Here is a 23812-nt window from a genome sequence, read left to right as displayed (position 1 = left end):
CTGGACTGGCTCTTGTGCGGGTGGCACATAAAAGACACCATTTCGAGCATGGCCGTTTTCGTGCGGGTGACACGTAAAAGCACCCACTACACTCTCTGAGTGGTTGGCGTTAGGAAGGGCATCCAGCTGTAGAAACTCTGCCAAATTAGATTGGAGCCTGGTGTAGCCATCCGGTTGCACCAGTCCTCAGTCAAATCGTCCAACCCATGCTAGCATGGAAAGCGGACGTTAAACGATGATGATGATGATGTATATATAGCTTGACTGACCCACTAGCTAAACTACAACTCTTGACATGTAACACTATATTTATTCAAGTAACACTATTTTATGCTTGATTTTAACTGCAAAAACTGGGGTGCAGCTTATACACAGGGCAAATCTAAATCAATGAAAGGAAAAAAATTTTGTACTGCGATTTAAAATTAGAGTTGTGACTTATGCATGAGTAGATATGGTAATTATTGCTGAGATAGTGAATATAAGCATTGATTAGGTGTAGTAGTTTAGCTGGTGAGTATGAGTTCAGTCTCTGGGTTAGTCAATCTACATACATTGAGGTTCAAACAAAATAATACAGGCTGTATCACAAGTACTAGAATAATACAGAGAATATCCCTACTGTTGACAATGAAATGAGTACAATCTATTCTTGGGGATTTAAGAAAAGGTTTATTCCAAATTCTGAGACTATTACCAAACTCAGTACGAAGAAATCCAAAAGGTATCACAGCCAGAACATGATACTAACAACCAAGATGATGATGTTAGAACAAATAAATCAGTGTAATAATATTTCCTTATCTCAGAAATTTAGACAAAATTTGTAAGAACATCTTTGTGTATATAAATATTAACAAACTAAAATTTGTTTTCTATAAGATACAAGATGATGATTTATTTTCAAACGCAGAAGAGCCGTTAGAACAGCAGAACTGCTGTTCTAACAGTGTTTCTGCATTTGAAAATAAATTATCATCTTATAAAACCATGTTAGTATTTCAGAAGTGTATGTACCAAGCAAATATGATTTGATCTGAGATTGTGTGTTGAAACTAAAACAATTATAATATGAAAAATACATATTAGCCATTTGAAAACAAAAGCTGTTAACTAAACTTAAACATTATTAATTTAATGTCAACATTTTTGTTGCACAACTGCAGCTTGGTCACTGATGCAGTTCCACTGAATCTGTCAATATGCCAGTGTGTAAAATCTTTTTCCCTACATAGGTATTTTCTAAAATTCTGTAGGTAAATGGCAAAGTACAGCCATGATTTATATACTGGTGTAATTCTTCAGTGGCTTCCTCTCCTCCTCCTCCTATTCCTAATGGACTTTGTATTGCACCAATCTACATACAACAATACAATAACTGCCTGTGTGATGTTGAGCAATGTTGTTATTTTACATCTAGCAAAACAAAAGGCTAAAATCCAAGGAAATGAGTAATTGTATAAACAAAAAACAGTTGTGTTTAATGTAATAATAGTTTCTCAGACTATTAATGCCAGCGTTAGAAATGAAACTTATTTTTATTTACATCTTCACTGTATTTTAATCGTGAATTACTGATGTAAATATTAAAATGTCTTCATCTCTTAAAGTTGAAGTTAATGGTCCAAAATGAATAAATAGTTTGAACAATAACTCATCTCAGGTATGACATTAAAGCATATAATCAAGAAAATAACTGTACCAATCTTAGCTTATTTTACAAATTTAATGTCTGTTTTGCTGACCCATCTGCTCATGGTCTGAGGGGAAATAGATAAGATAAACCTAAGGCCTAGCATGCATGTATCATACCATTTATTTATATAATGAATAAAATGTATTTATAGAGTCTTTACAAGTTAATTAGCTCTTCTGTAATCTAATATTTCTTTCAGATCTGAAACATAAAACTTTTGACTAACAAGCTACTGTTTGGAAGTCAGTGTATGTGTTTCAGAGTGTTAAACTATATATAAAGCACCTCCCGATTGGGTTTCTATAATAGTAAGAGTTAAATTTAGAACCCTTCTTCCAGGAATAGTTTCAGTGAATGATATTGTAAAGCTTCCAGTACAAGTATAGCTGTAAGGCATTTGGCAGAGTGTATACAACATCTTGTCAGTAGAATAAACAAAGTTACTTTTTTCTTTTTTTTTTTTTCCTGGCCAGTGATATGAAAGTTAAATTTAGTCACTGGTACAGCCACATGTGCTAATTTATTGTAGAAAGCTTTTGGAAGAAGAATATTTGAAAATTCGGAATAAATTGCATATAAAAACAGTAATACTTTTGTACCAATCTGTAAATTGAGACTGGGGATTCAGTTTCTAATCTAAGTGCAAGGTCAGAAATTAGATGAAAGGTTTCACAGATTTATCTTCCTTGGTGAAAATCTAATTATAATGAAGAAACATCTTTGGCAACTGCATTGTCTTTTAACTTGTTTCAGTCATTACTCTGCAGCTGTCCTGGGATACTATTGCCTTGAAGGGTTTTAGTTAAGCAAATCAACCCGAGTACTCTTTTTCCTGTTTTGTTAAGCCTGGTGCATTAATTTATCAGTCTCTAGGTTATGGGGACATAAACAAAACAACACCGGTTGTCAAAGACACATATTTTATATGATGGGCTTCTTTCAGTTTCTGTCACAAAGCTTTGATTGAACTGGGGCTATAGTAGCAGATACTTACTCAAAATGCCATGCAGTAGGACTGAACCCAAAACCATGTGGTTGGGAAGCAAGCTTCTTAACACACAGCCACATATTTCAATATTTCAATTTTACTTGCACTCTTACCAAATTTAGTGTAAGGTCTCATTTCCTAATACCTATAAAGCAAGATTAAATTTGTCTTTATTTCTAAAATTATGCTGTTTTTTGTCCATAGATATCGTCAATCCACATTATTTATAAATTTCTTGTCAGTGGATTTGATATAAAGACACTAAAAAACGCTCACTGTATGTACATGTTTGTGTTTCCTTGTCTTTACATTGTGTGATAGCTGTAAATGAGTGACACTATCATACAAGCAGCCATTCATTTCAAATATTCTGCCAAAGCATTATCTTGCTTAGAAACAGTTGAAAGGTGACAACAAGGAGGGCATCCGGGTGTTGAGAATTACTCCAATAAACTCTGATTCATGTCAGTATGGAATAGTGAGCATTATGATACACACACACACACACATATAAATATCAGGTCATTAAGAATGAAATGTCCGATTTTCTTATGCACCAAGTTTGACAGTCGTTAACTCTGATGTTTTATCCTGACAATGCTTTGTTTTACAACACTGAAGGGTTACATCATCATTTTTCAAAATGCAATTCATGGTGTCTGATTATATTGTGAGTTTTCTTTTGTAAATCAATTTTTGTGAATCCATGGATAAATCAAAAATTGTGTTGCTTATGAATATGAGTTCCATCATGGAACCAATACATCCCAGACGGCTCGAAACATCAATAAGGTTTTTGGTGAAGATGTGAATGAGCACACTGTATGTCGATGGTTTGAGAAGTTCCAGTCTGGTGTCTTTACTCTTGGTAGATGTGAAACCAAGGTGGATAATGATGAACTGGAAACTGTAGTGGAAGCACTTACATCTCAAACTATGCTCGAGTTAGCAGCAAGGTTTGATGTTTCGATTCCAACTGCATTGGACCATCTGAAAGAATCGTTATGGTAAAGAAGCTGGACGAATACCACACAAACTGAATGAGCATTAAATGACATGTTGTCTTGAAACTTACTGTTCTCTGCTGTCATAGCATAAAAGCAGACCATTTTTGCATCATATTGTTATGTGTTATGGAAAATGGATTCTTTTCAACAATAGCAAGTGTTCTGCATAGTAGTTGGATAGAGACAAGGTGAGAAAACACAATCCAAAGAAAGCCAATGATGTCTATTTGGTGGTCCAGCAGATGTATACATCATCCAATTGGATGAAATGATGAGTGAACTTGTAATTAAACAACCAGGATTGGTCAATAGAGACAGGCCAATTCTCTTGTAAGATAATGCTTGACCATTTGTTACACAAAGAACGCTACTCAAGTTACTGGAACTGAACTTGGAAGTACTCTGTCATCCACCATATTCACCAGACATTGCGTCAACTGACTGTCATGTATTTCAGGCATTAGACAACTGGGAAATATGTCCTGTGTGTCACATGTGATACACAGGACAGACAAGGGGGTAGTTATACTTTGCCACAGATAATTGTCTGCAAAACTGAATATTTATTATCTGTGGATTTTCCACAGGTGCCCGCTTGCTTATGATTTACAAATTTGCTGGACAAGAGTATAGTCACATACATTACCTTCAGCATATTACTACTACTTAGTTTATTTCACTCTAACCGTATTCAAATTCTGAACCTATTGGGATAAAACTAAACATACTTATAGTGTATGTTCTGTTTCTCTTCCATTTCCAACTTTATTTCCTTTCTGTGCTGCACTGCACATTGTTCCATCCTTGGAAGCACATCAGTTATTTTTTTTTTCAAGAAAAGAGATTGCTAGTTCCTCCTTACTTAATCACAAGCCTTCTCATGACATGACACAACTGATTCCAAGAGAGAACAAGAAGAAAAAAATCCAATCCTAATATTTGACTCGTACTTTACCGATCAACCTAGGAAGAATGAAAGACAAAGTTGACCTGATATTTGAACTCAAAATGCAGGGAGCTAGAACAAATACCACAAGGTATTCTACCTAGTACTTTAACAACTCTGCCAATATGCTTCGTTACCATTCATACCACCACTTTTTTTATAATGGTAACCTTTATAACATGTTGTTGCAACTATGATAAATATTGCATCAGCATTTTTTTTTTTTCTTTCCTCATTTTACATCAGTTTTTTCTTCAGTCTTCACTGCTTGTTAACCACCCACTCATTTATTTATTTATTTTTTACTCTATTTTGATCTTAAATAATAATTTTGTCACAGATCTTTATTGGTGTTCTTATTATTTATTCTAACCCAGTGTAAGGCAGCAAGCTGATAAAGTTGTTAACATGCTTAGCATTTCTTTCAACTTTACATTCTAAGTTCAAATTCCACCAAGGTTGACTTTATCTTTTCTAGGTCAATAAACACTTAGGTTGATGTAATTGGCTAGCCCTATGGCCAAAATTTCAGGCCTTGTATTTCAACCAAGTGTTTCTCAACCGTTTTTGTTCTATGCCTCACTTTGGTTTTCCAAAATAATGTGTACCCCACCATGATATATATAATATCCTTTACTTGTTTCAGTCATTGGATTGCAGATATGCTATGGTATCACCTTGTAGTGTTTAGTTGAACAAATCAACCCCAGTACTTGTATTTTTCAATCTGATACTTATTCTATCAGTTTCTTTTTGTCAAACCTCTAAGTTATGAGAATGCAAACAAATCACTACCAGTTGTCAAGTGCACAAATGCACATGAGCTCCCATACAGTTTCCATTTACTAAATTCACTTACAAGGCTTTGGTCAGCCCAAAGCTATAGTAGAATACACTTGCCTAATATGCTATGCTGTGGGATTGAACTCAAAGCTATTTGCTTGTAAAGTGAGCTTCTTAGCCAGAGAGCCATACCTGCACTTGCATTCAAAAGACACTTTAATTAAAGCTTTATTGCAAGTTTTATTCACTTATTATTTACTTTCCATTCTGAAGTCTGTGGTTTCAGTTCTTTTTTTGTAGAACCGTTTTACTTCATTACTTAAGTAAGTTAAAGCAGGAACCTCCACATGGTTGCTTCTCTTCCATTGCAATTTGTCTTATTAAAAACAGAAGCAACCACTCTCATTCTATAATTATGAAGGGCACCCGTCTGTGAAGATAATTTATTGGTTTTACATTTTGGCGCAAAGCCAGCAGGTTCGAGGGAGGGTGTAAGTTGATCCTATCAACCCCAGTGTTCAATAGGTGCTTATTTTATCGACCTTGAAAGGGATAAAAGGCGAAGTCAACCTCAGCAGAATTTGATCTCAGAATGTAAAGTCAGATGAAATGCCACTAAGCATTTTGTCCAGCTTGCCACCTTATCTGTGAAGATAATTCATTTAAAAAATTAATGTACAAACATCAAAATTAGCAGAACTATTCCACATGTATTATGAAAAAACGAATGTAAATTTACTTAAATATTCTCTTCTAGTGACCTATGATTCAATTTTTAATCTTTATGGCTCTGTTATTTTCCAGCTTATAACATATATAATAAAGGGGCTCCTTTATGGTCATTCTGGCTGCTAGTAATAACAGCCAAAACTCCCCAACAACCTAAAACATACATTGGAGAGTATCATTCCTAATGTCTTTGTGTCGGCACTCTGTCGCTTACGACGTCGAGGGTTCCAGTTGATCCGATCAACGGAACAGCCTGCTCGTGAAATTAACATGCAAGTGGTTGAGCACTCCACAGACACGTGTACCCTAAACGTAGTTCTCAGGGATATTCAGCGTGACACAGTGTGACAAGGCTGGCCCTTTGAATTACAGGTACAACAGAAACAGGAAGTAAGAGTGAGAGAAAGTTGTGGTGGAAGAGTACAGCAGGGTTCGCCACCATCCCCTGCCGGAGCCTTGTGGAGCTTTAGGTGTTTTCACTCAATAAACACTCACAACGCCCAGTCTGGGAATCGAAACCGCGATCCTATGACCGTAAGACCGCTGCCCCAACCACTGGGCCATTGCGCCTCCACCATTCCTAATGTACAAAAGCGAAAAAAACTGGAAAACTTTTGACCATAGACCTACTCAATCAGGGCTTAGGTTGAGCTATAAAGTACTTGAATTTGTTTCTTATTGATGCACTAGACTCCGTGTCTCTCAAACCCTGTTATTAACTGCTACAAGAACAAAGGAGATGCACTAGAGTTAGAAACTACATGAGTGTCAAGTTTATGGACCAGGTTGTGAGAATGAGTGAAAGGATCCCAGCAAAATTGATTAGAACTAGGAGTATCCTTGATGAGATGCGGTATCGGTTTATCTCATATTTATCAACATAGAAAAGGTCTTTGACAGAGTGTCACACTCTAACCTGGTGGTCACTAAAGAAACTAACCTTCAATGGTTGTGCAAACCATATGCAGTGATGTACTTAGCAATGTGTACAGCACAACCATGAATTTAGTATGTAGGTAGTGGTCCATTGAAGCTAAATATTTTTAGCCTCCTTAGTTTATCACTGTCCTCCAGACCATTACAGAGGAGGTTAAGACTGGTCAACTGTGGGAACTTGTGTATGCTGATGACTTAGTTCTTATAACTGAATCAAAGATTTAGAGAAGACATTCTAGATATGGAAACAAAACCTTGGACTGGCAGACCCTCTCTTTTCTGCCCATTTACCACTTCCTTGGTAAACTTTCTGTAGTAAGCCATGGCAGGTTTACAATGAGACTTGTTGCAGGCAGATGTTAATAGCAGAGAGCATGGATGGATTGAAGGGGAAGTTGAATAGGCAGAAGGTCTGTATGGGAGTAATAGGTATGAATGTGAATGTTAGAAAACCAAAGGTGATGGCAAATGATAAAGCAGGTGCTGAGGTGGCAGAACAGGGAATGTGTGCAGGCAGGTTCATCAGAGCTGTTGTAGTGTTGTAGTTACTTAAGTATGACATGTCTAAGGTGAGAACTGCAGATGGGAGGGAGGGAATGTGAGTTAGCTCTTGAAAGAAAATGAAGATGGAAGGTGTGAAAACATTTTGTTACCTAGGAGATAATTTGAATGAAGAAGGTGAATTGAAGTTAGTGAAGGTAGCTAGAGTAGATGCGCATGAAAGAAGTTCTAGGAACTGAGAGGTGTAGTAATGGGAAAGGAAGTGTCACTGAAATTGATGAGAAAGTTATATATGTTGTATGTATAAGTCGTCATGACTGATAGGAGTAAAGACATCAGTGATGAATGAGGAGCAGGAAAGAAGAGAAATGAGAATGGTTTAGTGAATGAGTGATCCTGGGAGGGAGGAGTTTAAACGATGAATTGCTGAGAGTGATGGAAATAGTCACTGATGAATAGAATGAGATGACTAGGACATGTACTGAGGAAGGTTAAAGGTAACAAGGTGGAGAAGTGACAAATGAATGTGGGAGGATGTAGAGAAAGGGGGAGCAAGGCAGATGTGGTTAGAAATAATAGAGGCAAGGAGGTTGTCCAAGAGATGGAGAAGTTGGGGCAAAATGAAATGTCTAACCCCTGCTTTGGCAGGGAAAATGGCCTTGAAACATTTGTTTCCATATAAATGATTAATATCATACAACCCTTTAGCATTCAGATTATTTTATCAACTGTAATACATATTCATTCACATTGATTTGAATTAATCATGCATTATCTTTGTAGTTTTGAGATTTCTATGACATGGTTGCTTATGTTTTGAACGACATTGTTAGGTATAGATGAGAAGCTAGATTTGGCCAGCTTTAACATAAAACAGGGAGAAAATTTGGGGCCAGATATGACTTGTATGCTAAAGGGTTAAAGGTAAAAAGAATAAAGGATTAAGCTTTTAGTTTTCTTTCTTTGCATTCTGTGTCAGATTAGACCAAAAATAAAAAAGAATTATTTCATGCATTTGTTCTCACATTGTCAAGAGTGAAAATAACAAGAAATGTGCATACAGAATGACTTTGCCTTTAACCATGTTGGATTGTTAAAATTAAGTTTGTTATATTCTGATTTCAGTTTATTGACTGGATATCGCTTTCTTACAAATTTTTGATCTTATTTCAACACCAGAAAGCAATATCATATTATACGAAGATGGGAAAAAATGTCTTTTTTTTTTTTCTGTAGGAGGTTGCCAGAATGGATTGGCAATGGCAGAAGATGCTGATCCTGTTGAAGGGGAAGAGGAAGAAGCCACTGTAGAAACAGATGATGGAGCAAGCGAAGAAGCAGGGACAGTTGAAACAGAATCTGCAGTATCAGATAAAGTGAGTCATCCCTCTTGAGGTATAGTGGCTGAGAATTGTCTTTTTCCATTCACTCCATAAATGTTAAAGTATCAAGTTAAGTTACACAAAAGTTATTAAAGTGTCAAGAAAGCAGAGGAACAAACGAAATATGTCTTGCAGTCTTTACTTACATGCTTTTTACATTTTGTGTTAAAATCCTGCTGATATAAACCTTGCTATTCATCCTTCCAGGCTTAAGAAAGAAATAAAATACCAGTCGAGTACTGGGGCCTCTTATAGTTGACTATACCATGCCTTCACCCAGATGTGTGAAGGCATTGTACCAACGTTAGAAGTCTGATAAAAGATCAGTGTGATCTGGTGATAACTCCATTCCATTCATTAATTTTAATATAGTGTGGCCATTGCCAGTACCTCCTGACTGGCCTTCGTGCCGGTGGCACATAAAAGCACCCACTACACTTTTGGAGTGGTTGGCATTAGGAAGGGCATCCAGCTGTAGCAACTCTGCCAAATCAGATTGGAGCCTGGTGTAGCCATCTGGTTCACCAGTCCTCAGTCAAATCGTCCAACCCATGCTAGCATGGAAAGCGGACGTTAAACGATGATGATGATATTGCATGCATGTGTATTTATTATGTGCTATTCACATAGTAAAAGTAAAAGGCTTAAGTTGATGTGTTAATGATGACCAGCACTTAATATCTGGTATAGGTGTCTTGTCAGTGTCCTATTTAGCTGTGACCTGTAGATACCAGGTTATCTAGTGGCTAATATCATATGCAATCAACTGACATCTTATTGATGAGGAGATTGATCTCATCTGCTTCAGGAACTAACTTTGAGATCTTTTGGTGTGCAGAGATTTATCATGCTATCTATATTCCTGTAACTGGGTTTAGTAATAAGGAATTATGAAGGTTAACGACTTCAAAAAATTGGAATCCATGGTTAACGAATTTATCAAAATATCCAATGAAAAGCAATGAGATTTTGCTTTATAGTTTTGAAATAGGAATTGAAGAAATAGTTTAATAAATGGGTTTATTTTAGAGATGGACATCTTATTCAATTTAAATCTTATTGGTGAGATTCAATTTTGTCACTTTTGATCATTTTTAAGAGTTTCTGCTACTAAAACTTTTGTCTTCTACTTAAAAACTATCCTAGGAAATAGTGTTTAAATTTATTATGTTTTTATTTCAGGGAGAAGAAGAAGATGATGATGATGAAAAACCATTGAGTGCATCACCTTTTGCTGATACCTACATTCTTTTCATCAAGCCAGTGACATCTACAGGTGAGGATATCTTCAGAGTAATTATTTGAAAATATTCTGCCTTTGTGTCAGAAGTTTAGAATCTGATTACTGAGCACATTAATTATCAATATTAATTAATCTTAGACATAACCATAAATTATTAATCAATAGATAATCAATGCAAAACTTTAGCTATCAAACTGAGCTTACATATTCTGTCACAATACATAATTCGAATATATTATATAGTTATAATACCAATATAATTTCTATATAATGCTTTCGTGGCTTCATTGATAGGCTTTAAATGTTTACATAATTGTTGTGAATATTTGGACTATAGCTACTGGTTATAAAGTTAAATTTTTAAACTATGGATACCTTCTTTACATTTGACAGATATTTGTCAAATGTAAATAGTGTACAGAATTCCTCATCTCTTAAATATAGAACTGAGTGGACACTTTATAATGATTAAGAACTTTCTTGTACTTCAAAGAGTAGTTAATGATACTGACATAGTTTTAGACTCCAGGTAAAAATATTTTACTTTTCTCTTGAAGTATTTCTTAGTCTTACCCAGAAACACTAAATACTATAACAGTCCACATATATTTTAGCAGACTGGAGGGCCACGGTAATTAGTAGTCAGATGTTGGCTAAAATAACTACCCTACTCTCTCTCTTTCTCTCTCTCTCTCTCAGCCACATAACTTCTGAAAGTAGTGTTAGTTTGTTATGGCCCAACATTTCAAGTGGTAGCACTTTGTTTAGTCATTTCATCTATTTCTTATATAGAACTGCCAGCTGGAAAGCCTGTCCGGATATTAGTTGGTTTCACGAATATTGGCAAGAATGACTTTACTGTTGACACTATGGAAGCTTCTCTTAGATATCCTCAAGACTTCTCATTTTATATCCAGAATGTAAGTGCCACAATTTCCTGAAATATAATTTATTTGTATATGTGTGTGTGTGTGTGTGTGTGTGTATGTGGTTATGCATTTGAATTTTTTTAAAGACCCAATGTCAGATGTCTGTGAGATGTTGTGTATTTATGTTGGTGATTATATATCTGTGAATGATCACGCAAGGCTGTGGAGTCAGTGCACAAAACCTTTGACTCTAATTCTTTGATTTATGATTGATTAACCACTGACCCCCCCCAACCATGCCTTCTCCTTTTTTTTTTTAATCAGACTAACCATATTTCTTACTAATGATTGCAAACACAAATTTGGCTAGTGTGAATCATTAAGGTACTTTTTATCACCCTAACTTGTTTAAGTTTGGGGTTTAGAGGCATGATATTGCTTTTTCTAAATATAATCTGATCAGTTAAAACTAATTAGAACAAAACCTACAAAATTAAAAGAAGCAGTTTTAAGTAAAGGATATAAATGAAATACACACACGCACATACACATACATAAACACTATGAAAAATACTTGTTTACTATTTCTAAAATCTAAAGTATGCCAAAGTTAAAACTAAAGGAGCTGAACACTCAAAGCGATTTACACAATAACCATTTTAAAAGAAATAAACTGAATTAGATTCATAGCCCTTCATTTCTGAGAATAAAGCATTCTTTGAATATAAAATTATCATCATGTAATAAAAATTGTTTTAAAATATTGGAAAGTTTATCCTTACAGAATTTATTATAGAAACATCACCATTTTCATTTTGATGTCTACTTTTTCAACCTCCACTCGTTTCCAAGTGAGGTTGTAATCTCCCAGTCTATTAAACAACTAACAGTCTGGACAGGTTTTAAGTGTGGAATTGGAACACCATTTAAGGAGCCTTTTATTTACAAAGATTGTGCAACATGTCATGTAGCCTGGATACTCTTTCAAAGTGGACTACATACAAGCTAATGGTGCCAACAGGAAGCCATTGTTTACAAACCAGTGAATATGATGGAAACACATACACATGAAAGGCTTCTTTAGTTTCTGTCTACCAAATCTACTTACAAGGCTATAGCAGAAGACACTCACCCAACATGCCAATAAGTGGAACTGAAACCAAAGCCATATGGTTGGGAAGCAAATATCTGAACCACACAAGCATACCTGTGCCTACATTACATCAAAGCAACAGCTAAATCAAAATTCAAAATCCAAAATCAACTGATGTTATATTCTTAGAAACAGTATTTCTTCTACCAGATCCTTTTAAATAGAAGTTCTTATTTGATTGTTTTCAGTGCAGAAATATTAAATTAGTATCTGTCAAACTGGAAATTTTGAGACATTATATTACAATTTACATTTAACTAGTGTTTGTACGGTTTTACTAACTCCTACCCCAGCAATCCAATAATTGCTTCTGAATCTGATTCCACAGCTTTGTGATCACACAGAATATTTGATTGAGTAGTCAGTCTATATTTTAACTTAGATATTAATTTCTTTAATCTCAGACAAGCTTCTGTATAACCAATTTCTTGTTCAAAGAAATTCTCATCATCTGCACTATTAAGGTTTGCTTGTTGATGGATTGACAACATTTTCTGTTGCAAATTAGATCCAGATGCTGGTTTTGCTTCATGCTTTGACCTCTGACTTCTTGGAATAGTTTTGTGGTTAAATTATCAAGTAGAAGTTTATTTTTTTTAAGAAAACCTCATAACAGGTTGAGTTGTTTACTGTATTTGTTAAAATTCTATTCTAGGAGAGCAAGATGTTCCAAGATAGGTCATGTTTTTCTGTCTGTGACTGGTTTCATTATTAATAGTTAAGCTTGCTGTATGCTTTTTTGTGTTTGCTACTGCAGCTTTGCTATAAGTTATTGAGACCTAAACCATTAGTTTCCATGAAGTCAGCAGCATCACAATTGTACTCATTACTAAAACTGATGACTGTTCTGTAGAGTGACGTTATTATTGTCAGTTGTGTAAATATCACTTAAGATATAAGTAAAACCTTATTTATCTATTTAACATTAATTTCTTTCAGTTCACCACTGTTCGTTATAACCAAGCTATAGAGCCCAAAAGACAGGCCAGCTTTGAATATGAATTTATCCCAAATGAAGCTTTACATGCTCGACCCTTTGGACTTGTTTTGAATATAAATTACCAGGATGCAGTGAGTTTAAATTTGATAAATAATCTATTCTCAGTACTGTAAAATTGTGGTAAATAAGGGTACAGGAGTGTCTTTATCTCCAATTCATTATCATTCATAAAGAGGAAATTATTTTCATGCACTTCTTTTTCATTTTTATCAGCTTTTAATCCTGAAAATAATCTGTTATCTCATTGTCACTATCATATCTACCATCATTATCATTCAATGTATTCATGTTTTGCAGTCAGAAAGACAATTCTATCCAGTTGTCTTTCCTTACCATCACCTACTATTGTCTTAGTCTGTGTTCTTCACATCACTTAACTGTATTTTGTCTTTGTAAATGATTCTTGATCCTATTAATTTCTAATCGACTCCTAACTACTTTAATGTATGCTCTTCTACTCACTTTGTGTGGATGTTTAACCTTTACAAATGTTGTTTTGTGAAAGGAATCTCCTTAATTTAAAAAAATCTACTCCTCTAAATTACAGCTGTTATGCTGTCATCAATATTTCAGGCAGGTTGAGTGACCACATAGAAACACACTTGGTGCAATTAATATTATTGTTATTGGTTTCTTAAAACAAATTAAATGGTTTAAAACTTTAAATTCAACAGCAGCAATAATAATAATTATTATTATTAAAATTGTTATAATCCTTTCTACTACAGGCACAAAACCTGGAATTTGGAGATGAAGCTAGTCAATTACCTTGAGCCCAGTGTTCCACTGGTATTTTATTGACCATAAAAGGATAAAAGGTGAAGTCAACTTCAGCAGAATTTGACATCAGAACGTAAAGAATAACAATTCTTTCTATGATAGGCATAAGGTCTGAAATTTGTCGGGGAGGAGCCAGTCGATTGCATAGACCCCCACTGCTCTACTGCTGTTTATTTTATCGACCCCGAAAGAATGAAAAGCAAAGCCAACCTTGGTAGCATCTGAATGATGATGATGACAACAATAATAATAATATTAATGTTCAATTTGTTGTTACCAATGATTATTTCTTTAATCCTTCAACATTTATACTGGCAATATCCAACTCAAATATTCTACCTGTTTTATAGTTCAAACTGCCCAGATCCAGCTTCTCACACATACCTTAAGGTGTTGTTCTAAAAAATAATCAGATCTTCAAAATGTCAAAGCTACAAGATAATGCATGATTAATTCAAAACTATGTGAATGAAGTGTCACCTTTTTTTTTAAGGTGGTAGGAGATGCTTTGGGGGAAATTTTACTGCTTTTTCTAGCAAGACTCGACTGCCAAAATATTAATTAGCTGGCTCAACTGATTTCAGTTTGCTACCCATGCCAGCATGGTAGGTGGGCATTAAACAATGATGATGATGTGTTACCAGAATTTTGATAACATTGTTTGCATCTGCTGCTTGCTTATCCAAGTCATGCACAGCATTCTGTTGGTATTTCTCCAGTCAAATGCTATCTAACATTACACATTTAGCTATATTTCACTATACAAACACACACACATTCACTCACCCAAACTCTGAGGTCTCCCATTCCTCTTCTCACTTTCCTCCTTCGTTCATTTTCTCCCCATCTACATTTCTGCCTTTACCCTTGTCTTTCGTCTTCTCTTCTCCCCACCTACTCTCACTATGACCCAGTGTGTGTGTCTCCACTTCCTCCTCCCTTTTCACATTAATCCTGCAATGTAAACAGGTATCATAAATTCAGTATCATTTGTTTCTTTTTCTCTTTCCTCTCTGATTTCCCTTCCTTATCTTTGATAAAAGCTATAGCCCAACCTGTTAAATCCTTTTCTAGTTCTTTCATGGGTATATTTGTTTCCAGTGTACACACTTTTCAATTGTTTCGTTTCGTATTTCTTTACTTTTTCTACCATGAGTTTTACTTGTCTAACTTCACTTATCATTTACTTGTTTGTCTCGTCTGTACGTCATAATATCATTTTGTTTGTGTTATATATCTAAATATCTATCTAACTATCTATCTAGGTAGGTAAGTATTTAACGAGCTTTAGTTCAAACTAAAATGCAAGGATACCTGAGCTTATCTGAAATGTATTTTATGCTCCTTGTTTAACAAATACTTTACAATATACCTAGGTATAAATTGCATCTATTATATCTAATACAAATATCAATTAAGCCAAAACAGACAATAGAGCTTGGTGCAGTCTTCTGACTTGCCAGTTCCTGTCAAACTGTCCTACCCATGTCAGCTTGGCAGACAGATGTTAAACAATGATGATGACAACCTTTTGATTTTCAGATAGTAAATGTATTTACAGTGCAATATATGACCACTTGATTAACAAGACCTATCTTGGAATATTTGTTGGTCTAACACTGTTTTCCTTCTAGCATTTAGTAGGGAGTAAATTAGAAACAAAAATGTTTTTTAAATAGAAATTGGAAACAACATTTAATGGTCAGCATGAGTAAAGATCATCATCATCATTTAAAGGCTGTTTTCCATGCTGACATGGGTTGGATGGTTTGACTGAAAACTGGTAAGCTGAGGGGCTGCACCATGTTCCAATCTGATTTGGTATAGTTTCTACAGTTGGATGCCCTTCCTAATGCCAACCACTCCAAGAGTGTAGTGGTTAGGGTTACAAAACACTGGCATCGGCACAACTGCAATCTCACTTGGTTTAATAGTATATTGCCAAAGGTCTCAGTCACTTGTCATTGCCTCCCATGAGGCCCAAAATTCGAAGGTTGCTTTTTACATGCAATTGGCACGGATGCAAATTCTTTTCCTGTGACAAAAGTATGTCTAACCAGAGCACCTGTACTAATATAGTTGGAATAATTACTCAATTATTTTAGGCAACTAGCCTTTTCAGCACACATTAGTTAGTTTTGTACACCAGTGGTAAACTATATATGTGCAGCGTGCACAAGCACACAGCTTAGAGAAAATAAGGATCTAACAGACTAGAATTGACCTCTTTTCAGGAAGGTAACTTTTACCAGACTGCTGTATTCAATGAGACTGTCAATATTGTTGAAACTGATGAGGGCCTCGATGGAGAGACGTAAGTAATATATGTTTCTATTCACACACACACACACACACATGCATGCTAGTATTATTTCAGATCTGTCAGGAATATACATGTATCCGCTTTTTTCAAGAAAGGAAGCAGAAACTCTAATTAGGTCCATATTCTTACAACAGTGGTTTCCACTAAAAACACTCTGCCATCCAAAAGCAGACATGATATTATAGGCTTCTTTTCACCTTGTCTACCCAAGTTCACTCACAAAGCTTGAGTCAGCCCAAGGTACAGTATAATGGCATCGAGTAATTATGAAGCAAACTTCTTAATTCTATGGTGATACTTTTACATGTTTCAATCTTTGGACTGCAGCCATGCTGAGACATTTCCTTGAAGGGTTTGCTTGAACAAATTGACCCCAGTATTTATTTTTTGTCTTTAAGACTGATACATATTCTATCAATATCTTTCACTGACTCACTGAGTTACAGGGATATAAACAAACCAATATGGGTTGTCAAGCAATAGGAAGATGATCATAAACTTACACACTCTCTATCTATACATGTGCAAATAATGGGCTTCCACACAGTTTCTCTCCACCAGTTTTACTCACTAAACATTAGTCAGCCTGGAGCTATAGTAAAAGACACTCACCCAAGGTGAGTGGGACTGAACCTAACACCACATGCTTGCAAAACAAGCTTCTTAACCACACAGCCATCCCTGCACCTACAAATGCTTCATCAAAAATTTACTGATTAGGAAGGTAATTAGATGCCATTTAGACAAATGCAAATTAGTTTTGGAATATTAATTGCTTCAGTTGATCACCAAAGCAGAAAATAGGCTGTATCATTCATGTTGGATTAAATGCCAAGTGGTATCTGTTCTGATTCTCTGTGTTGGGAGTTCAAATCTCAGCAAGATCAACTTTGCCTTTCACCCTTTCAGGGTCAATAATAAAGTACCAATCTAGAGTAATGGATTAATGGAACTGTTCCCTGCTCTTTGCATATTGACAGCAATGTCTGCAACAACACTGGTGCCAAACTGTATTAGCCTAAGTTGGTAACATTTTCCCTGGATAAACATCAGAGGCATAGAGAACAGAGCCTTGTATACATGGGTAACCTGACAGTCTTCCACAAAAAAAAAGATCTTTCTCAGGCGTGGCTGTGTGGTAAGAAGCTTGCTTTGTAACCACATTGTTCTGGGTTCAGTCCCACTGCATGGTATTTTGGGAAAGTGTCTTCTACTATAGCCTTGGGCTGTCCAAAGCTTTGTGAATGGATGTGGTAGACGGAAACTGAAAGAAGCCCATTGTGTGCACATATATATATATATATATATATATATGTGTGTGTCTTTTGTGTCTATGTTTGTCCTCCACCACCAATCAGTGTTGGTATGTTTAAGTCCCTATAACTTAGTGGTTCAGCATGAGAGACCAATAGAATAAGTACCAGGCTTAACAAAAAAATAAGTACTGGGGTCAATTAATTTGAGAATGTCAATTTATTCATTTGAACCTCTTAGTTTCACTTTTAACCTCATTTACATCAACTTGTTCACTGCTAAATTAATGAATCAAAATTTGCTTATACAGCAAGTAAATATCTTAATGACCTGTGTACTTAAATGCCGTTACCATTTTTTTAGTCTAAACTCCTGCTTTAGGACAAATCTCAGTGTAGGGTATGGAATGGATTTAACAAAGATGACTGCCAGTTTCTTTTCTACTCTAAGCACGAGACCCAAAATTGTTCACTGTGCAATAACAATTGACAACTGTACCATTTTAAGACTCAATCCTTGTTGAGGACATCATCATTTAACGTCCACTCTCCATGCTGGCATGGGTTGGACAGTTTGACTGAGGACTGACAGGCCAGGAGGCTACACCAGGCCCCAATCTGAACTGCCAAGGTTTCTACAGCTGGATGTTCTTCCTAATACCAACCACTCCAAAATTGTAGTGGTGCTTTTTATGTGCCACCAGCATGGGAGCTAGTTAGGGGGCACTGGCATCAACCATGTTCAGATGGTGCTTTTTACATGCCACCGACACAGGAGCCAGTTAGGGGGCACTTTGTAGTTTTTTTTTTTTATCTTTCCATTATCATTTAAATGTACCTCTATCATGGTCTGGGATCTTTCTTTTATCTCTTACTTGTTCCAGTCATAACACTGTGGCACCACCTTGAAGAATTTTAATTGAACAAAGCCTGATACTTATTCTAGTGTCCTCTTTTGCTGAACTAATAAGTTACAGGAACATTAACACACCAAAACTGGCTGTTAGGCAGTGCTGGGAGACAACCACGTGCACACACACACACACTACTACTACTACTACTTTCAATTTTTGTCTACCAAATCCACTTAAGGCTTTGGTCAGCTTGTTGCTATAGTAGAATACACTTGCCCAAGGTACCACACAGTGGAACTGAACTTGGAACCATGTAGTTGGAAGCAAACTTCTTACAACACAGCCATACCCAGATTATATATTGTGTTTGTGGAACCCCAATAAGTTTTTGATTAGTTGCTACTATATCAAAGAAGGCCTTGATATTTGAACTCTAAGCATAAAGTGCCAGAACAAATACTGCTAGATATTTTGTCCAATGTTCAAACAATTTTGCCAATCCATGGCCCTAAATCATTATTACCTTAATTGTTGTTTCCAATTTAGGTGCAAAGCTAGCAATTTTTGAGTTGGGTGGTATAGTCAATTACATTAACCTCAGTACATAACAGTTTATTTTATCAACTTTGGAGGAATGAAAGTCAGGATTGAACTCAGAACATAAAGAGTTGGAAGAAATATTGCAAGGCTTTGTGTCCAGTACTCTAACAATTCTCCCAGTTCACTGCTCTAAATCATGTGTTAAAATATTGTAAAATCTGTCCTGTAATTAGCTATTATCAATTTTTGATTTAAAATGTGAAAACTGCCTAAGAGTTGTCTTTTGTTTTTGTATTAATCTTCATTCCCACTTTATCATCATTTAATGCTCACTTTCCATGCTGGCATGGGTTAGATGGTTTGACTGGAACTGATAAGCCGGAGAGCTGCACCAGGTTCCAGTCTGATTTGGCAAGTTTACTACAGGTGGATGCCCTTCCTAATGCCAACCACTCTCGGAGTATAATGGATGTGTTTTATGTGCCACCAGCAAGGGTGCCATTTACATGACACCGGCAACAGCCACGTTCTCAAGCACAGCCGATTTTGAAAGGTGTCAGTCACTTGTCAATGCTTCTGTGAGGCACATTTCCAGCAACGGCCACAATTATGATTTCATGGATGCCATTTACATGGCACTGGTAACAGCCAACTATTTGTAAATTAACATAATCCTTTCAATACTAACCCACCTGAGGCTGTCCTTGGTTTTGTGCTACAAAACCTCCCTCTTTTGAAAGTGTTCATATTTAAATTAAAACCTTTCATCACAATTTTTGTATGAATCTGTTCCTTTTTAGTTATGCCCCAAACACCAGTTTAATAATTGTTGTCTTAGTAAATCCTTCCAAATACTTAGTTATTTTCAAAATTAATTAAAAGTTATTAGGAAAATGGTCACAAAAGAATGAATGTAGTTTATGATTTGTGAATGTAGTTTGATATTTCTGTTTCACATCTTTAATTAATTTATTTTCTTTTTTCAGTTTCTTTCTCTATGTTTTCTTGGCTGCTGTCATTGTCTTGATACTCGTTGGAGCCCAGCAACTTCTAGCTTCATTTGGCGTAAGTAGAAATAAAGTCAATTTCCATGATTTTTTTTGTTATTTTGTTGTATAATGTCAAGATGAACAAGATACAGCTTTTCTGGTTGTAGGGTTTAGATTTCATATACTAGAGCAAACATTGCTGCCTACAGTGTACACAAGCCTCTTGTTTCTTGGATCAGAAGTTTCCTGAAAGACTATACCATTACAACATATCAACGGGGCTCTCTCTTACCTGCATTCTAACAACTTTTATGTACCTGAATGTCTCCCACACTCTGTCTATTAAAGGTGACAACATTTTGTGGCCATTAACAACACCCATTCATATGCAGTTGGCACTCTGCTTTACACCTTAAGCTTACACTAAATAATGAAGCTCTTAAGATTATCTTTCGATTGGAGACATGACAGCTAATCTACACATCTCATTACATATCAAAGGAAACAGTCTTTGCTTCACCCTCAATGGTTGTGAATAACAAACCTCTAAAACATTAGATACTCAGCTTCACATTTTTCAATAACTGCATCAAAAAGACTATGATTCGTCCTTACATTTTGGAGGTACTTTGGCCTTGACCAGTTGCTGACCCTACAAAGCTGATGATCATTTTGGAGTACAAATCACATAGTTGACTGTACTACTTACTGTACACACTTTTAATCTAAGCTGCTTCCAAAAGGTCATTTGGCTGGTTGACAAAAATTCTGCAATCACTAGTTTACAGATGCAGTTTCTTTCAACACTATTACTGTAATCTCTGAACTGTTTTCTCTCTCTCTCATTGTATGTATATATATATATATATATATATATATATATATATACACACACACCTACCTTCTCCTCCTACACCATCACATATTTTGCATTAAATACTTTGCCTAATCCTTCATTTCTGGAGCTCTACATTTCACTCTCTCTACACTTTTTCAACATAAACCTCATCAAAGGGGGAAGGGCAATATCCTATCTTATTTATAAAGAACTGTACTAAAAATCACCAATTTCAGAAATTATTACTCATTACTTTTTGCCTTGAAAGTGTAGAAATGATTTGCTGAGATACTAATTAACAGAAACTTCAGTACATAGCATTTAATGACAAAGTAAAGAAGATAGGCTCATTTCATTTCAGAGAAAGACGAGAACAGTAAAGCCAAGAGTGACTGTAGAACTTGGTACAGAGAAGAACGATGTAGATTACGAATGGCTCCCAAAGGAAATACTTCAAGAAATGAGTAAGTAAATCTTGTTTCAGTGTTCTTCAGTTTGATTGCCATTATTTGGTAACTAGATTGTTAAATATAGCTTATAAAACGATAACCATCTAATTAAAACCAAGATTAAATTTAATATTAGCAATAATCTTTGAAATAAGTCAATGTAATAGAAGTTTTACATTGATCTAATTAAAAATTCTGGAAATCTGTCAGAAATACAGTTTTCAGTTCAAACTAAACCCTTGGAGGCAATGAAACAATATACAGATTGTGATCTAAATACGAGGCTTAAAATGCAGGATATTTGAATTATTCTAAAATGATGTAAAAAGCAAATTTTTTATTCAAAGTTTCTGTCTAATTATCCATTAAAGCAATGATTCATTTGTTTGTTAGTAACTAACAAAACAACAACAAAAACTGTATTAATCTCTTATTTCATAATTTTAAGCCTACATATCTTTGAGGCAGGACACAATGAGCACATCCCTATTTTTATCTCTTAATAAGCAAAATAACTCTTTACTTTCCTTTAGTGTTCATTTTTAATCTTACTAGTGTAAAATAACAAGATTAATTAGGTTAGGTGAATAAGGTAGAAAATCATCATTATTAATAGCATAGTTGAGGTAATCTCCATGCTAGAGAACTTACTTGCTTTTACACCATCCAGTTTCTTCTGGGTTCAAATTCTTTCATCCCTCTAGTATTGACAACTGTTGAATTTATGATATTACCTTGTACAAAAATGGTCCGGTGTCCAGTTTAAATTATATATTTCAGTATTTTAGTTACTTCTTAGTTAATAATGTCCATAATCTAGTTATAAATTACTAGTTGGAACTGAATTGTTTATGTTATTGCTATGTTCTTAGTTATGAAACATTGGCACTTGTGCCGGCGGCATGTGAACAAAACTTTGGACCGACTCCTGTGCAGGTGGCACGTAAAATACACCATTTGAGCGTGGCCGCTGCCAGTACTGCCAGACTGGCCCTCGTGCCGGTGGCACATAAAAAGCACCCACTACACTCTTGGAGTGGTTGACGTTAGGAAGGGCATCCAGCTGCAGAAACTATTTTCCAGATCAGATTGGAGTCTGGTGTAGCCATCTGGTTCGCTAGTCCCCAATGAAAACGTCCAACCCATGCTAGCATGGAAAGCAGATGATAGATGATGATGTAACATCATTGCCTTTTCAAACTTGGAAAGTATTGAAAGCCTCTAATTCTCAAACTGTATGTGTGTATACATTTTCTTTTTCCTTTCAGACCGATCCCCCCGCAGAGGGACCCCAAAGGTATCACCAAGAAAGCGCCGTCAAAACAAGCGCTTTACAGGAGCTGGAGAAGAATAACAGAGTTGTTAATTAAACCAAGGTTAACAATTCTTAAATTTTCTCCTTGCCATGTTGTTAGGAGAGAAACTTTTCTACTTCTAAAAATAAAATTTATTCCACGAAAAAAGTCCAAGTTCCCCCAAATTATAAGTAGGATTTTCCCTTTGTATGAATGTTGAACTAGAGGAATAAAAGGACTTAATTTCTAACTAAATTCTTCATTTTCATTTTTCTAACCAACTATTTTGTTTACTTCATAAATGATGTTCTATAAGTATCATATGTAATGTATGTACACTGTTGATAGGCCAGCTACTGTGGTATTTGTCCTGAAATAACATCTATGGTGGACGTGCAGCATTAAAAACACTATATCAGAGGGAGTGGGAGAAAACATCATCACTGCAGCACATCCATAAGAAAAGCCACATTTTCCAAGCATTTGGTTATTTTTTTAATATAATCAAAAGGATTTGAAAGGTCAAGAGCTAAAATCAAACATATTTCCTTGTGCCAAAAGGAAAGAAATTAATTACAATTAAGTAATTAACATTTTCTTAATTTGCTTGTCATTGTCATCATTTTACATTTGCTTTTCCACATAAGCATGCGTTAGGAGTCATCACAGTCCAAGTCAGCTTTTGATCAGTTTCTTCTCTACTAAACAGTTGGAGAACTCCATGTTGTAAGTTCTGTTTCTAACATGATTTCTATGGTTAGAATCCTTTCCTATCATCAGTCACTTTACAGAGTGAATTGGATGCATTTTATTGTGACAGTGGTACTAGAGAGATTGTTTTGTTCCAGCAAGACAAATAAAAAGAGTGAGTATTAAGTAAAAGAGGAAGTAAAGGTGGGAGAGTGACAGACAGATGAATGGTGATTGCTGATAGGGAGATTTAATAGAAAAGACTCTGGCAGCATGATAGAATATTTTTTTTATTGTAAAATAGAACTACTCCTTTGGACCCATTGCTTGAAGTAGTGTTTCCTAGTCTCCACATTTAGTTCACTCTGCTAATTAAGATTTTTAAATATCATAAAAGTTTAATTTTCATCAACTGTCACCAGTGTTAAGTATATTTTCATTTGAAGGCTCAAGAAGAAAGTCTCTGATATAATCTTCCTGTAGTAAACTGTAAAAGACAGGAACATTGTATATTGAACAATGCTTTTTTTTTTTCCCCCCTCTAAATTTAAATATAAATTTATTTAAA

The 23812-nt window shown here is 35.4% G+C and overlaps 2 protein-coding genes across 2 annotated transcripts in view; one reads left to right on the top strand and one right to left on the bottom strand.

The window, feature by feature from the left end:
- LOC106871296 (translocon-associated protein subunit alpha) overlaps window positions 1–22809 on the top strand; it is a 29436-nt gene extending 6627 nt beyond the window's left edge. Inside the window, exons 2-9 of the mRNA XM_014917680.2 lie at window positions 8823–8962; window positions 10151–10244; window positions 11004–11131; window positions 13173–13304; window positions 16248–16327; window positions 19970–20048; window positions 21172–21274; window positions 22528–22809. Coding sequence (XP_014773166.1) covers window positions 8823–8962; window positions 10151–10244; window positions 11004–11131; window positions 13173–13304; window positions 16248–16327; window positions 19970–20048; window positions 21172–21274; window positions 22528–22613 — 842 coding nt within the window. The 3' untranslated portion in view covers window positions 22614–22809. The remainder of the gene's footprint in view (window positions 1–8822; window positions 8963–10150; window positions 10245–11003; window positions 11132–13172; window positions 13305–16247; window positions 16328–19969; window positions 20049–21171; window positions 21275–22527) is intronic.
- A 706-nt stretch (window positions 22810–23515) lies between these two features.
- LOC106871297 (cytoplasmic tRNA 2-thiolation protein 2-A) overlaps window positions 23516–23812 on the bottom strand; it is a 33020-nt gene continuing 32723 nt past the window's right edge. The window contains exon 15 of the mRNA XM_014917681.2: window positions 23516–23731. Within this exon, the coding sequence (XP_014773167.1) occupies window positions 23653–23731 (79 nt within the window). The 3' untranslated portion in view covers window positions 23516–23652. The remainder of the gene's footprint in view (window positions 23732–23812) is intronic.

This window comes from Octopus bimaculoides, chromosome 20 (genome assembly GCF_001194135.2).
Source record: "Octopus bimaculoides isolate UCB-OBI-ISO-001 chromosome 20, ASM119413v2, whole genome shotgun sequence".
NCBI lineage: Eukaryota > Metazoa > Mollusca > Cephalopoda > Octopoda > Octopodidae > Octopus > Octopus bimaculoides.
The sequence above is the reverse complement of the archived record's forward strand: the minus strand, read 5'-3'. Positions and strand labels throughout refer to the sequence as shown.